The sequence below is a fragment of the Cebidichthys violaceus genome, unplaced genomic scaffold (assembly GCF_023349555.1).
Source record: "Cebidichthys violaceus isolate CVI_PGR_0920_01 unplaced genomic scaffold, fCebVio1.0.p SCAF_19, whole genome shotgun sequence".
Classification (NCBI taxonomy): domain Eukaryota; kingdom Metazoa; phylum Chordata; class Actinopteri; order Perciformes; family Stichaeidae; genus Cebidichthys; species Cebidichthys violaceus.
Window position 1 is genome coordinate 2,963,985 of NW_027176361.1, and position 17,299 is coordinate 2,981,283.

The following is a 17,299-nucleotide window of genomic DNA, read 5'->3' on the forward strand; positions in this document are numbered from 1 at the left end:
AGAAGCGTTCTGTGGGGATTTTTTTTTTTTCTCAATAAAATCCGTTGTACACAAAATCACCCTTGATTGAGGTAATGGAACCGTGACTTCATCAGACGCAGTTGAAATGTCAAATTTTGTAACGGAGACAATGTTGGGTTTGTTTATCCCCAAAGAACCACTGTTGAGTTTTTAGCCGAGGCTGGAAGCCCCAAAAAAAAAAAATGTACCAGTGCAACAATATTTGGTCTGTAAATGCCTCTTGTACAAATACGCTGATCCCACGAGGTTCTGCATCCTTATAAGGGTGTATTGCAGCGTCGCTGCCCGTTTTTTTAACCTAAGTTCAACTCTTACAGTCGGACAAAGGAGGTTTAAATAAAAGTAGACGGGGCTAATAAACAACAGATTCCCCAATTTCTATCTCTCCGTCCCCCTCAAAGAGCAAAGCCGTCAAGACAGTCTGCTGCATGTCAACGGCACAAATGTGTGGGAAATATAAATACGAGACAAAACCCGAGTGGTCACACATGTATCACTCTTTATCAAGAGCAATGAAATACTTTCATCTCCCCTTCTTCTCCGTTCTCACCTCTTCTTCCCTCGCGCTGGTTTTCACCCTCTCTCCGACACTTTTGAACACATCTGTTCTCTTCTGGGGCGGTAAATATCTTTAACTATCCAGCACACAACAACTATGGAGCGGTTCGAGGGGAACATAAATTGGAAATGAGAGGCGGAGAGGTGGTGACGTAGGAGATAAAAGGGAAGGAATGGCGCGTGAGGGTAACAGCCCGAGAGACATGTAGAACATCTGGGCTATTGGTACAACAAAGAGGATTGTCTGGTTAATTATGAATAGAACACAAAACAACAGTTATATTAAGATCAGGTTTTTCTTTTGCCAAAGTGAAACATATTGTAGCTATATAACACAGATATAAACACTGCTTCTCAATCCTTTACAGAGGCAGGACCTCCAACATGTCGCCCACCCCACAAAGTAAAGAATATAAAGTAAATTCAATCGATTCCTTGTAGGTTAACCGTTGATCCTAAGCCCTAATTCATCCACTGAGTCACTTTAGATGTGATGCATCTTTTGGAAAAACACTACATCCTTTGAGAGGAAAGATTCAGATTGTTCAAGTTTTGAGGGGAACCGTCTACACTTAGGAGTCTTGGGTTTGCAGAGAGGGGATGAATCAGTTCAATTTAATTCTCTGTAATTGCTCATTGAATCAGTTTCGGTGTCACTCTGTGATCTGAATCTCCAGATCTCTTTCGCACTTCTTCTTTGGGGTTATTGGATTTGCCTCTTCAGGCTTCATGGTCCTGAAGCAAGAATGACTCCAATTGGGAGTACCCTGCTTGGACTGCATTTCATACATGTAAATATCTGAAGTGTGTGGCCGGATATTGATGATGGGAGTCCTACGTATGATAAACCATCTGGATTGTGCCCCACATGCTGTCCACACCTCGCTGAGATCCAAACTCAATGCGAGCCAGTCCACTTCGCCATGTGGTCCGGCTGATTTGGATCCCAATCGGATCTCGGACTTGATGGACAGACTTGACAGATAACGCGTCCCGGCACAAGATCAGATGACAAAAAGACGAGTGTAACCACAGCCAGTGTGCCTCCCCCCCACAGATCTTTTAAGTTTGAAAGAGCATATGGTCAGCAAACAAACCAATACGTCTTTTTCAAGACGCCAAGAGTTCACCACATCATTCAAAGGTTGTCTTCTATAAAACATTGCGCACATGTAACCGTGAACAGGCGTGTCGTAAGGAAAGGCAAAATGTATCTCGATTCTTAAGTGAGATAAAGATGAAAGTGTGAAGGCCAGCATGAGCATCATAAATCCGACTTCTGTTGGTACACTTCCATCCGTCCGGCGCTCCTTCCAGACCAGCGGTACATTATTTGGAGCGGGGGGGTGGGGGGGAGTGTTGATGTGGAGAAGCGAGAAGTCACATCGGGCTGCACGCAGGAGTTAAAGCCGCACAGGTGCTGCAGGAATGCCAAATGTTTCGCTTTATTATACAGTTTTTCAAAAGACCCCGGGAATGTGCTTGTGTGTATGAATAAAACTTAGAACGGGCGACCGAGGTTGCTCCTCTCATGGGAGTTTTCTTGCTCTGTGGAAATTCCCCGAAGATCATGAGAGTCTGGCGTTTCATACATGTATCGTGAGAGCACTGAGGCTTCTTGTGTTTCGGGTTAGACGAACGGCTGATGCTGAAGAAGCTACAGAAAGTGTGGTTTTTTTTTTGGGGGGATTTTTTTTTGGAGGGGCGCTTGCTTGACAGGAACTCAGCCTGAGGGATGAATGAGGACCGGGAGGGTGGTCGACGGCGGACACAGAGGTCTTTTGTGTTTGTGTATCGGCTGGAAATCACCAAACAACACTGCCGCCCCTCCCTGCGTGAGCACAATGACTGACATTAGCTTTTTGTAGAGCAGAATAAGAGGCCGACTTGTTCCTGTGGCACGTGTTCGGGCGCTACGAATAACTACGGATAAGTCGCCATTACCCGAGAGTGCGGTGACCTTTTAGATGAATTATGGTCGCGCCTACATTTAGTCTGTCTCGTACATAGTTTTACATTTTTCTCTTTCAGACCCCAAAACCACAACCTTGACCTTTTTTTCTAGTCTTAACAAACAGCTTCGTTAACGAAATCTTAAAGTCTGTTGTCCATAAACTATTTAACAAAAATCATTGCAATTGCTGACATCGCCTTACATTCTGATGAACAGTCCAACATACATACCAGGGCACCTAATGCGTATCAATCCGAGACTTAAAATAGTCCCCAACAAATGTACAACAGATGGAGTAACACGGTGCTTATTGATCGTTTCACGGGATTTGTTCACAATAGAAAAATAACGTCTGTTTGTGGTGATACTGGTCTTGTTGTGGAGCAATGCAACTTTTGATGTACTTTAATCAACGCCCACAGCACACGCTGCACTATGACTGCCACCCTTTTTGACGCTTAGGTGAATAAACGATCGTTTTTGTTGTCAGACGACTGAGATTTCATTTAGTCATTTTTTTACGCTTTTTTTTTTTAATGCTGATTAACTTATTTCAAAGAAACCTATCTCTGGTAAACACAAAACCTAAAACAGAGCTTTTGTGTGATTCTTTGTGGAGACACTCAGTTGTAAAGATATGTCAAAAAAATGGAAGGATAGCCCTTCAATAGTTAAGCTACTGTAAGAGCAAGTGTGATACGGACACTGCTTTGCGGTGTGTTGACTTTGGGAAATAGGAGAGTGACACATCCTGACGCATTGATGGACCGTGAAGGCGCCACTGGTTTATTGGTGATTGGTTCATTGGCGTTTATTGGTGTCCGTTTCATGTCTTGTCGATGTCAAAAGGAATTTTGTGTGTTCACAGGAAACGTACAGATTCTGCTCGTTACATGGCATATATATCCCTTTTTAAATTTCCAAACGTAGGTTAACTTTGTTTTTTTGGGGTTTACTAACGACAACGACAAGTCAACGTTGACTTCACACGGGACATGAACGGCGGTCTCCTGGGTGAAAGTCTCTGTTTGTTTTGACTCGTCCATCCTCTACTCCCAACCAACCTACGCAGAGTTTTTCTCGCTGTGCGTCTAATAATGACTTGGATGGGTTTTCACCAAAAACGAATGATTATGTGCGTCACAGTCAAACTAGTTTTCGAGAAAACAACTGCGGGCAATTTATTAATGAAAGCTTCTGTTTTATCGCTGCACAATTGGTCATTGATTTTAAAAGACTACTCTTACTGATGGGGATTCTTGCGAGGGTTCTTCACTTTAATGTTCTCAAGACTCTTCTTTCAGCCTCCTAACTTTGTTTTTATATTATGCTTGATCATAAATTGCAGAATCACGCAGCGCTCGACTTCTATCGGAGCTTTGTGAATTAACAATGTACAGTTCAGTGTTTGTCCGAGGGTCATTTCAGAGCACTCCATTTACTTTCTTTTATGTGGAGATAATTCTCTGAGTGGTTCCTCAATAAAAGAACAATTTTAGCACTGATTTCTAATTTTTCACATGACAAACGAGACACAAAGTCCACTCAGAAACAACCCTCCAACACAGACCCCCGCACATCCCAAAGGCCTCCCGTCATTGCGTTGCATCATTTTGCTTCAAAGAGCAATTTAACACTGACTTCCACGGTCCACTGCTTTCTTTGAAGCCCGCTGAGTGTCCGTCCACACCCTCATGGGTAACGTCAAAACAGCTGCTTTACATCAGCAGTCAAAAGCCAAATATCTGCTGTAACGTCACTGCTTCGACACAGAGCAGATTTTAAAGATATGGCACCCACAATGCATCTGTGTGAGCTTTAAAGAAAGCGACCTTTTGATTAGAAATAGCTTAGTGGAGCATGTCGGGTCAAAAGGCTAAAGTACAGATAAGACGACTTCTACTTCCTCATCTTTAATTATTATTATTGTTGTTATATTCTGAAAATCATACAAGGAAATTGCAAAGTTGTACATTTTTTTTCTTGAATTTACAAATAACTAGTTTGACAAAGTAATCCAAACTCAAGGTCCACTTGCTGCCTCTTTTTTAGGGGCTTTCAACCACATCACATGTCTTCATCATGTCAGTTGGACATGTGAGCTGTTGCACAGCACTTTCAGGACTTCTATTCCAAAAAAAATGTAAGCTTCATTCTTGACCACGAAAATAATAGCGGTTATGACAGCTCTGGAAAAAGTAAGTGGACCTTGAGTTAGTAATTTCAGAAAATCACAATATTCTTTTCTTCTTGATCAAATTCTTTTAATTCCGTTGAGTCGCTGGGGGCTTCCGATCATAGCACATGGTCTTCATCATTGGATATGCTTTTATCTACTTGGAATTGAGCTCTTTAAATACTGATAAAGAGGAAGCTCTTGTGATACAGTCAAAAGCTCCTGAACAGCTTTTTAAATGGACCTGAGGGGGAGAATTTTTCGCTGCATCCAAAGCTGAGAATTAACTTTTTAACTGAATTGTTCTCACTTTTATATTTGATCAGATTCAGCTGGTGAAAGACGGACTATGATTTTTGAAATCCATAGATCTAAACACAGGTGTAGATGACCTATACCTGAGGAAAGACGAAAATCACTGTTCTTCAAACAAAATAGCTGCGGTTCATTGAAGCGTCGAGCCATTTGGACACAGGCGGGTTATCTGCAGTACATGTGGTAAATCGGGATAAAAAAATAAATAAATAAGAAATGCAAAGAAATTCTTGGAAAAATATCAAAGCGGACTGACCACCCTCTGCCAAAAACAAAAATAGAAGAAACAAAACAAACGTAATTTCAGTCAGACGAATGCATGAAGCCAAGGTCTGTAGGACTGATGGTAAAGACACACACACACACACACACACACACACACACACACACACACACACACACAGAGCTGAGACCTGGGAGAGAACACTTGATCGGGTGATGATATGAAATTCCTGCCGTGGACGCGTTAACTCCTGACCCGGCCTCGGGAGTGTTATCCGTCACCGACACTGGAAGCCGAGAGCTGATGTATTGGCGGTCTCAGCACGTGCAGATGTTAAAGACCCCCCCGCTGCCTCTTGAACCGACAGGCGGGGGGGGGGGAGACGGTAAAGTTAACTCTGGTCTCCACAGGGGGTGCGGAGCTTTAAGACTGAGAATACCTGAGTTTAGTCGCACTTCTGCCATCCTAAATCTCCCCGTTGCTACCGTCCTTACTCTCCCCTGCTGCTTTCCAGCCTTCCTTGTAGCTTTGCTAGCTTCTCGTCAGTCCAAAAATCCAAGGTTATTAATAAAAACCATACATCATACTTTCCCAAATTCACTAGCATGTTTTTATCGAACGAAATATTGTGCTTCAATCCATATTTGTTAGCGTTTAGACTTTCAAAAACAACATTTTCACCACTTTGGTCCAAAAAAAACTTTGATACATTTATTTTGAAAAACCTCAATAGAACCTTTGAATATTAAAAACCATCAGCGAGTGGACCGTGATGAGATCAAACATTTGTATAATATGAGTTTATATCATTATGGTCTTGGCAAAAAAACACAACATTAGGCTGAATAATATGCTATTAATGAATTTTCTTTATTTTGCCCATCAAATATAATTTCATCTGCTGGACGACTACTCGTGATAACGTTAAAAACCTGCAATAACTGCATGTGATTCATGTGCTCGTATATATGTCAAACATGCTAGTAGAAGGTCAAAAGACCTCCAGACGGAAAGACCCAGGCAGAAGGAAACTTTTATTTTATTTTCCCCATATGGGTTGTTTAGCTGCCACTAACTTGAAACCCTTTAAACTTGACATTATTACCGACCATTTAACAAAGCACGTTATGTGTTTCTAAATTGGCAAACTTGTCGACTTGGTTTGATTTTGAGACCTGAATGTGATGCGAGAGAAGTCTTTAAAAAGTGCGTCTACTATGATGATGTAAAAATAGATCTAATAAGACAAATTGTTCACCGTGACGGATTTAAATACAACTCGGCTGATTTTTAGTTTCCCGTTATGCCTCCACACAGTCTTTGTATAATCAAACCCTCATTGTAGTTTTCTCAACCTTACCATCCTCCTTTTCTCTCATCTGTCGGCTTCTTCACCTCTTTTCCACCATGTGTGTTTTGTTTTTTTTTTGCTTATGCGAGGCCACGTCGGCCTCGAGTTGCAGTGGTTTTAGTACAAAATTCCTCTTTGTCTCTCTGGACTCTTTCAAAGTACACATGGACGCATCATTGTTGCTTCAAGACGGACTTGAAAGGGATTGACCGATCCGCAGAGAGTCCATCACGTTGAACTTTTTATGTCCGTTGTATTTTTATTCTTTGGCGAACAAACAAAATCTCTTTCCTTCAAGTCGCATCAACTTGTTCCCAGTTTGTCTGCTGGGTTTGATTCTCTGCAGCAGACAGCAGAACCACGAAGTGATGCAAGGACGAGTATTTGAGAAGAGAGACTATCTGCTCACTGTGATGGATGAACTACAGGATTTCTCTACGTTAACGAAATGGTCTGAAACCTTCCTGAAGGAGCGCTCTTCTTTTTTAATCTGTTCCTGTACAGCTGGGCTTCTTCCTCCCTCCTTTTTATTCTTTCTTATTACTCATCCAGTTCGGCTTTGTTCTGCCCGACCTCTGACGTAACATTTCAGCGCACTCCCGTCCATCACTCACGGCCTACTTCATCATCCTCGTCATCATCATCCTCATCATCTCATGCCAACACCAGTGTTGTCATCGCCTTCTCTCTCACACACACATTTGTCACATCATTACCGCCATCGCTCACTCACTGAGTAGTTTGTGTGCATAGAGGAATCTCCATGCGGAGCCAGCACGCATTTCTGTTAATCAACTCCACCCATGCTCCTCTTTTACTTCATCTGTCTTTATTAGTTTTCCATTTCTTTTCTCTCCACCTCATTCTCAACACTCATCTTAGTCATCATTGTCTGAAAAGCCGTCGTTGGAAAAAGTTGAGGAAAAATGGCAGAATCTTTGTTGTTCTTTCAACGATATCTGACACAACCGCTTCAGGTGCCGCCATTGTTGTTTTATAACGAACTGTTGTCTCACACACACATATACATACACCTAAGCCACGCCCCCTAGCTGCCGCTTGCTCCTCACAGGTCGCCGATTGGTCCAAACCATTGTGGTTCTGACATGAACGCATTACCTCCAGCTACCGTGCATTTAAACCTGCTTAATTTAAGTTTAACCAAGCTTCTGTTTTGGACTTGATGAACTGTTCTGCGAGGGATTTCTTAAAGTTATTACTGATGTTTTAATGCGTTTATGTGGGCAGTATGGTAGATTCGCGTCCTGCCAGCACCTGTTATCTGCAGCAGCTGGGCTTCTTCAAGGAGACCAACAAGCTGCAGCAACACGCCTCTGCAAGTGGCTTCGATTAGACTCGACCCGTGTTTGTCCTCAGGAATGTCATGTCTTTCATCACGGTGACCCTCTAATCTACATTCACGGGGGAGGTTCAAACAACGCTGATTGATGATCTTTTTAGAGAAACCGTTGGTTACCTCTGTGACCCAAATGTAAGCCAATACACAGGGAGGCTACCGGGGCGAGGAGATGGTTAGCGTAGCCTCAGCTTAGGACAGAATCTTGGGAGGACGATCTGGCTCTTTCCAACACCAAATGAGATAAAGCATATTGCAGGAAGGTGGATCTTTTCCATCTTTGGACAGAGCTTTTATGCAGCTAACTGGCTCCAACTTCACACTAAATGAAGTGGCATTGATCTTCTCGCGCACCCTTAAGAGATCAAGACGAAAGTATTCCACAAAATGTCAAACCTGTCAGGCCTGTGGCGTTTCTAAGCAGCGGGATCCTTCCCTCCTACGGTGGTCAGATGCCAACCGAGCAGCCGAGGAATGCCAGTTTGACAGCCAAGTCGAAAGCTTCTCCAGACGATGTCAGTTGCAAGACGCGAATAAATCGTTTAGCAGTGAGAGGTAACACTACTGCACATACCGGCAGCCAGCTTATCAGTGGCCGGCTGCCACAGTTGCCGGCTTCAATAAAGACATACGGTAGGTCTCACCGGCCTCTTCTTCTTTCATATCATTTTTGTAAATTTATGAGCCTTTTAGGCTGTAAATGCTTTGTATGCTTCTGGATAACGTCTCTAGTTTGACAACGCATGTGTCTAATAAATGGACATAAAATGAGAAATGTCCTCTGCCCTCTACGCACTCGTTGGCTCTCGTGGTTCTCAGTTGAAATTAAACTACAGCTGTCTCATGTCTTTCAGAAAATGTACTATTTGATCAGACACCCTGAATAGTTCTTCAACCAAGTTCTAAACACATGCAACAGACGTAACCATCTACTGTTCAACAATACATTGGAACTCACTACCTTCATCTAAGTATGAACATATGAAAACCATGTGAACTCCATTGCCTTTGTAGACTCCTGATCCTTCTTTTTGAAGAAGTTGTCCAATGACCAAACTATAAATTACATGGTCCATCTGATACTCTATGTTTTATATTTTTGTCCTTTCCGTGGACTCCAGGGAAGATCAGCGGTCTCCAAGGCGTCAGCTGATGGGAATCCAGTTAATGAACAATACCCCCGTGTCCTTTGCCCTAAAAGTTGGTTCAACTAAGGCCCTGATTCCCGTAGGTTATGCAGAGTTAAACATTATACAACTTGTGCAGTTTTGACTGTATCCATCTGTCGGAGCAAAAAGAAGATTGGTGTCACGTGTCAAAATCTGGATCTCCGGTACATTCACTGAAGCAAGGAAAGAGACGGTGCCTTCTTGGTGTGCCGGCTCCGTCTCACCACCATTTTGGGCTTTTTGACTCAACAATTTCTTAATCTCCTGACGCAGGCTGATGAAGAAAACAATACAGTGTTGTTGTGCAAAAATGAGCGTGACCACAGCGTTGTAGCGTGAGCCACCAAGACGCTCCACTGGAGCCGATAGGTCCGTCAGAAAAAATGGAATAAAAACAAAGTGCTGACATGGAAATGCATGGGATTAGCTTGATAATACGTGTGAATGTTTGAGGGGGGGGGGTAAATGTAATTGGATGTGAATTTGTTTGGATGGTGTGTCACCAGCATTTACGCCAACTAGACATTCCTGTTCCCGTCCACCGAGGAGCACAGGGGCATGCTCTCCGATTCTATCGCACAAGTAGAGCAGAGAAAGAATGAGAGGCTTTAACAAAGACAGACGTGGTGATTTGTGTGGTTGTGGTGGTGGTGGTGGGGGGGGCTGAAGATTTACTGCTGTAAGCGTCCAGACATTCAGACTAAGCGGGAGAAGTCCTCTTGGCTATGTCTGCAAGAAGATGACTTATATCAACGGAGTGACTCTCCAACCACAGCTTCCCGGAGTCCTTGTGTTTCCCTGCTGATTCAATGCGTTTACTTACTGCAGCAGTCTGCGGCTAAGTATTGTGACTGACCTTTTAGGAGTGATTTGATTCTTGTGTGTAAAAGCACTTCTTTAAGTGCAATGAGGGATACAAATTCCCCCGTCTTGGTAGAAAGCAAATCGCTTGTCTGATCAGATCCCACCGGTCGACGCCAAGTAATACCAGGTGTTTCTAAACCTGAACAGATGGAGAGGTGCCCCGAGGCTCAAGTGTTTCAGCACAAAGACGTTACATTTGCACGTTTTTTTCAACGCCCCCCCCCCAACCCCCCCACATGCACAATCAGGAGCAAACTGGTGGTTCGGTGTCTCGCTTAAGTGGAGCTTGACACACGCTCGATGGCCGCGCAACCACCTGAGCTACAGCTGCAGCAAAACAGTTAACTCTAAACAAAACTACCCTTCTTGACCCAGAGGTTCCTAAGTTTGAGGGGGCTGAGGAGGGAGGGACGACACGCAAAAGCCGTGTTTCCATTCAATTATGAAGCAAACTTTTTAAACTGTTGGAAAAAAGAAACGTGAATTAAGCGATCAACAAGATTGTAGCTGCTACAGCGTAATTTGGTCACAAGTTGGCGCTATACGTTACACATGGCTGTAATCCGCCAGTAAACGTAGTAGAAGAAGAAAAAGAGGTTGCGAACTGGAAATAAAACAAGTCGGCTTGGGCATCTAACAAATCTATGAGAGACAAATGGAGAGGTCTTCAGGAATTTGTTTCAATTTAGTTTCAATTCAGGCAGAAACAAGGACCATGAACTCATGTTTACAATGTTTACTGAGGGAATAAATCAAGAGAGAAGTAGAGTCATTTTAGACTAGACTTCTATACAACCAGAGGAGTCGCCCCCTGATGGACACTAGAGAGAACGCAGCTGTAAGACGCTTCCTAATTGGTTTCACTTTTCAGAACCAGATGTAATCAAACATTAAAAAAGCGTTCGTTGCAGACGCACCTGGCGGAGATCTGCCAATCTGAGTGCACTTTTCTAGTGTGAACTGTTTTTGACTGAGGTCTGGCGCAGGTTCATGAAGCATCAGTTTTACATATAACGCTGGTAAAAACAAAACGGGTTCAACCCAAACACTTGGCCCAGCATACAACAGCTCAACTGGAAGTGTGTATGCAAAGCTGTGTGTGTGTGTGTGTGTGTGTGTGTGTGTGTGTGCCTAAAAAACACCCAGAGGCAAAAAGAACTGTCTCAAGCACTGACTCATAAAACACAAGTTAGAGCACATAAATGTAAGCATGTAGGATAACAGGCTCAGTGATTTATTATATTTATTAGGCTCTGAGGTCACCAGCTCCCAGTTATTGATTGGTTTTGTGATGTACAGTTGCCTGAAACAGAAAGTTGTGTTTATACTTGAACATAACCAACTGCCTTTCCACAAACATCAAGAAAATAACCCCAGTGATGCCGATGGTTTGGTGTTTAAAGTGACTTTTACTAACCGACTAAACAGATCCTCCTACAGCGGTTTGTGTGATATCTTGCGAAAAGTTACTCGTACTGCGTTTTCCTACAAAAGTCGAGCAACACGCGTCAATTTTTGGTCGTTACATGCATAGGGTCTTTTCAAAAATAAACTTGGGTAGGTTTAGGAAACAAAACTGCTTGGTTTAGGTCAAGATTGGCAAATAGTTAAGTTATGTTTAAGAAAAGATCGTGAAATAGTTACGTTAGCTTTAAGAAAAGATCGGAGAATACTTAGGTATAAAAAAAGATCACAAAATACTTATTTAGGTTTAGTAAAAGATCAGGAAATACTTATGTGTTTAGTAAAAGATTGTGAAATACTTAGTTTAAGGTGTAAGAAAAGATCGTGAAATAGTTAGATTTAGAAAAAGATCGTGAAATACTTATGTGTTTAGTAAAAGTTTGTGAAATACTTAGTTTAAGGTGTAAGAAAAGATCGGAAAATAGTCAGTTTAAGGTTTAAGTACCAAATCCACTTTGTCAGGTTTAGGAAAACACTGGCTGGTCAACGGGTACAAACTGAGAAGAAAGAGATGTCTTACTCTCCTAACTCTCACATTTGTAATACTCCTCCACTCAATCCAACTCCAACACGCATACATTGACTTGATTATCATACTCACTGTCTTAAATGTTTTAAGGATACACCTAGAGCTACAAATAACATGACGGACCAGATGAAACGGGCCATAACGTCATTATTGTACGAGTGAGAAACGTACTTTTATTGAATAAAACTGAATTATTATTATCAAAAGCAGAACATCTGCTGTTTTTGATAATAAAAAAAATGTATCTTAGGACTGTATCTTTTCTATCTCGACTTGTGTAATTCAACACATGTGCCCCGTTTATTCACATGATGAGTGTTTCGACCCTCACAACTGACGGTTCCTCCATAACGATGACAAATACGCCCAATTAGTCCCACCCAGAGGTTCAGTTCTGCATCAGTCCTCACACATGTTCGCTGTAACCAGCCTCTCCATCTGTGCTTTAACCCGGGGTCAGCAGAGTCGGCTACGCACACTTCACTTGATATCCAAATATATATAATTTAGGAATTCCAAATTACAGTCTGGGTTTTGTCAGTTAGTGCTGTTGAGATATGAAGTAGATGTTTCAGAATGTAGAAGGGGTTTCAGCTTGGCAACAATACATTTAATTCACTTTCTTCCCTTCATAACATTTGTTTTGTTTCGCCCCTATTATTCCTCATGATGTAGTTTATGGTTCTGATTGTTTGCTGCTTTCCATTTACAAAAAAAACCTCCAGCAAAACCATCTTGCCGTCAGATAGATTCATTTAATCTAGACTGAAAGGCAACACTCAAATAACATGCATGGGATGCTTAATTACTCGTGACCATCATGTTTTGTAAGTCACATATTATGACACTGTGCTTTATTCTGAGTGTCGTTTCTTTCGTTTCTTCTCCTACCTTGGAGATGTACGCTTTGATGCCTTCGGCCAGTTTGATGCAGGGCTCTCCGAAGAGCTGGGCCAGCTGGTCGGGGATGTCCTGGTCCTTATCCAGGGCGTTCAGTAGACTCAGGCACTTCAGCTCCTCCGTGACTCCCTGGCTACGCACCTACGGAGCCAACACACAGGGAAACAACGGTTTTACTCACTACAAAAACAAAAGACCGTATCTCTGCAAGATGGTCACAGTGTTATTGGTCATTTTGGCATTTCAAACATTGTTTTAGACCGCAGGCTCCCAAAGACATTATAGTGACGGTAAATAATATATACAGTGAGTTAAAAGTACGTATGCACCTCCTCGTCAACTTTTGTTATCAATTTTTCATTACTACGGTGGCTCTTAAGGACAATCGCAGCACAAAACATGAATGAAAGTGAAAGTTTGTATATTTAGATGAGCAAACCGATAGAAACCATCCAGGTAATAACAACCCTCGACTGAGCACGAAACATCAAAGGGACTGTGGTTCAAATGCAAATATTAATATAACTCGTTGTTGATTTTGGTCTCAATTCGTGCATGTCTCCAATACAAGACGTTGTACTTTCAGTGAGCCTCTTAGATGAGTTCCTCTCATGTTTCTCTCTTTTGCTTTCTTGCAGCTCGTTCCGTTTTCGCATACACATTTTGCTATGCATTTCTGAGTTTTGTGTGTACATCCCCCCCACCCAAAAATCATGCTTTTTCACTGCTGTGTAAGTGCGACTGTCCTTCGGGGAGGAAATATTTGTCTTGCGGTGACTCGTTAAAAAAGAAAATGAAAGAGAGAGAGAACACACATGGTGGGAAAAAAACAATTGGGAGTGAAAGAAGCTGAGAGCAAATGTTCTGGCTCCGGCAGCTTGTAACACAACTCCTTATGTAACTCTGAGCTGGCCTACTGCGTCCATATCCAGACACCTAATGAGTCCTTTCTTTCCCCCTTTTTTTTTTGCTGCGTTTCCTGTTTGGCAGCGACCTCCATCTGAAATGTTTTTCGCGTAATTGCAGAGGCAACACGGGTCGACCGAGTGAGGCTCCGTGAGGCTCGGTACCCTTCAGGGAGGTTGTAAGCGTCACGGTCTGAAAGTCCAGCTAACGACTCTATAACAAGCACCGATGAGGAGGGAGCGATTAGAGCTGCACTCCTTCACCCTATCATTTATTTTATATTAATTTATTTCCGCTTGATTCCCCCCCACCTCCTTTTGTCTTTTCTTTCTTCCCCTTCACTCCTCTCTTTGTCCCGAGCCGATACCGTCCATGTTTATGCCTGAGTGGATTTCCCCCCCGTTTCCACTGAAGATAACGTTGTCTGCGCTCAAACCAAGCGAGAAAGGACAGGGCCGCTTACGGGAAGAAGAAAAAAGAAAAAAACGGTCTCAACTTGTTGCCCAGTCCCGAAAAAGGGATGACTCACGTCTTTAATGGCTTCACGAGTCTTTGCGGGGACAAAAAAAAAAACAACCCATAATGAGTCTAATTGGACACACATGTAATTGTTCCAGTCGGTGCACATTCCGGTTGCGAGCTTTCGATCCAGGTTGAGGTCAACTTTGTCAAATAATGTCACGTATGCCAAGCATGTGAAGCTGAGAGGGAAACTTCTTACTTCAGAAACATGTAGAGATAATGTAGCGTGTCGGTACAGAACTACAAAACTCTAATTTATCTTTCCGAACAAGACATGAGACCAAATGGTCTGAAGGGGTTTTTTTTTTATTTGTTTTAGATTTATTTCTTCCTGATGGCAGAGAAATGTCTGCACCTGGGATCGTAAATTAAATTTGGCCAAACATTAGAAATCTAAAGCTTTTTTCATTTTGACGCTTTTAAATGAAAATTATACGTTTTCCCTCGCTAGAATATTCCGAGCACTGCTTTTTGTTCTCCAAGAACCGGCGGCAGAAGAGGTTTTTAGATAACTTGAAACCATACATAGCACCAATGTCATATAAAAACACTCCAGTGCAGCTAAAAGTCCTGCATTCAAAGGTTTACTCAAGTAAAAGTAAATATATCATCAGCAAAAATGTATTTATCTACTCGTTATGCACATTAGTCCATTTCAGAGTGATATATTATCATTATTTAACATATAATATTAGACTATTTTTACTGATGCATCGATTAAATCACCACTTTGCTGGTTTAATCTATAATAATGCATCAAATTGTCTTTTATTGTGAAATGGAACGCGTTAAATACAGTGGAGTGAAAGTATAAAGTAGCATACAAATACTCAAGTAAAGTATCTCAACATATTTGCATGCACACACTTAGACCGTGGTTCCACCTATAATCATCGGATGTATTTCGTGGTCAAAGGAGCAAATAAACACATTTCATTTCCTGTTTCGTTCTTCACAATAAAAGTCCCCCGTTATTGTTGCTGCTCACTCTTGTAGGATTATCAGGGATTCTTTCTGAATATCAGCCCATGAAGATTGGCACATCACGCTATGATGGTTTAACTCTTTATTTAATGTGGGGTTCCCATGCTTGCCGATCCGTGGCGGGGGTGAGTCGATCTCCATAGACCTCCATGTTAAAATGCCACGAGCAGAAATAAACATGTTTACAGCCTCTGGTCTCGGCTCCACCGACGATCCACCTCTTGGCCCATTTTTACAGTTAGAATGTGAGCCAACGGCATTCCAATCACCTATAGGGGTGACATCATCAAGACCACGTCTATATTCTATGCAGACTGTGGTCCACACCGCATCCGAATTCGATACGAGGCAGGCCACCCTGGCATGTGGTCTTGCTGGATCCCGACGAGACCGTGATCCAATCTCAAAGCGGACAGACTTGACAGACAAAAGTTGCATTGAGAAGACAAGTGGAACCAACCAGGTCTCACGCATCCAGAAAGCAACGGTAATAGATCATCTGCATACAATCGGGACACTTCCCAACCAAAACTGCTGACGGCGGCATCTGGGCAGAGACAGTTTGTCTAGTGTGAGGTTCGCTTGTGATGACAGCTTCCACTGGCAGAGGTGTCGGGGAGGTTTCGCACATGAACGAGTGGATACTGAGCCCGTTCAATCAGCAACAAATGGAGCGAAAGCAGGGCCTTCGTTTCTACCCCGGCGCCTCTGCCAAAACACACTCCCTGCTTTGGTGGTTCTGGTTGAAGGATTAATTGTTATTGAGGAGTCTTTTGTACGTGAGAATAAAAGGTTTAAGGACTTCATAGGGGAATGTGTGTGCGTGTGGGTTGTGTCCGTTAAGTTTCGACAGGGCCGGTAGGGAGTGTCCCGTCTATGTTAATAATAAAACCCCGTACACACCACTGTACTCAGCTAAAAAACAAGATTAGGAGACGACTTTCTGCTCCATTAGTACATGAAGACGAGGCCAAGAGGCCAAACCGAGCTATGCAGAGAAGCATTATCATCACGTTGATACGCTTTCCTTTCTCAGGGGTTTAAAGCTGCACAAAGAAAACTTCTGCCGAAGTAAAGTTTGTGAGCGATCTTTTAATTTCTGAAAGGTTGATGCATCATTTCTAGAGCTGCATTATTGTTGTCTATTATTAAATTAGTCTGCAACTACTTTGATAGTCAATAAATTGGTTTGACTTTTTTATTAAAGATGAAAATTATCTGGTTCCGTCTTTTAACATTTTGTAGTAGAGTCATTTTCTCACAGACTTCTATACAACCAGAGGAGTCTGATGGACAGTAGAGAGAATGCAAGTTTAAGACACTTCCTCATCGGCTTCACTCGGCAGAGCCGAAGGTTGCCGCCTGGTTGCATTGCACCAACTTCGACACTGCGCATCCTTTGAACCAAAGGAACACATCCGCCAAATGTGAAGTAGATCGGATGAACGATTCTCGAGATATGCGAAGAACACACACACACACACACACACAACGACAGATTCCTTAATTTGTAGTTAGATGACTTCATGAAAAGTCAGAGAATCACCAAAGGTACTGAAACTCATCTTGAAGGGGTTTCCTGAGTGTTGCTACTAAATTTAAATGGCAATCCATCCAATAATTGGATCGTAACAGCGACATTCCGCTCAAAGCCGCACGTATTAACTCACCAGATGAAAAGGGGATGAATTACCAAAGTCATTGGTATTCATCCTGGAGGCGTCGTGGACATGTGTCACAAATTTGTTGCCGTTCATCGAAATAGCTGCTCGGGGTGTTTCAGTGTAGATCAAAGCGGCGGACCGACCAACCCATCCACCCCTAGAGCTACTCGGCCTGTTTCAGTTTATCACCGAACATATTCCCGTGAGAGTCGGGGGCTCACAGACGCATGTTTTATGTCAAACTGCATTAGCTAGTTTAGCCTCTCTGCACTCAATAGTAATGCACACCCCGACAGCCTGGTGTCGGGCCATAAGTGGAAGTCGGCACCACGGCAGAGCCGA

General features: G+C 42.7%; 1 protein-coding gene across 1 annotated transcript in view; it reads right to left on the reverse strand.

The window, feature by feature from the left end:
- tnfsf10l (TNF superfamily member 10, like) overlaps nucleotides 1-17,299 on the reverse strand; it is a 52,827-nt gene that overhangs the window by 15,765 nt on the left and 19,763 nt on the right. Inside the window, exon 2 of the mRNA XM_068713253.1 lies at nucleotides 12,873-13,022. Coding sequence (XP_068569354.1) covers nucleotides 12,873-13,022 — 150 coding nt within the window. The remainder of the gene's footprint in view (nucleotides 1-12,872; nucleotides 13,023-17,299) is intronic.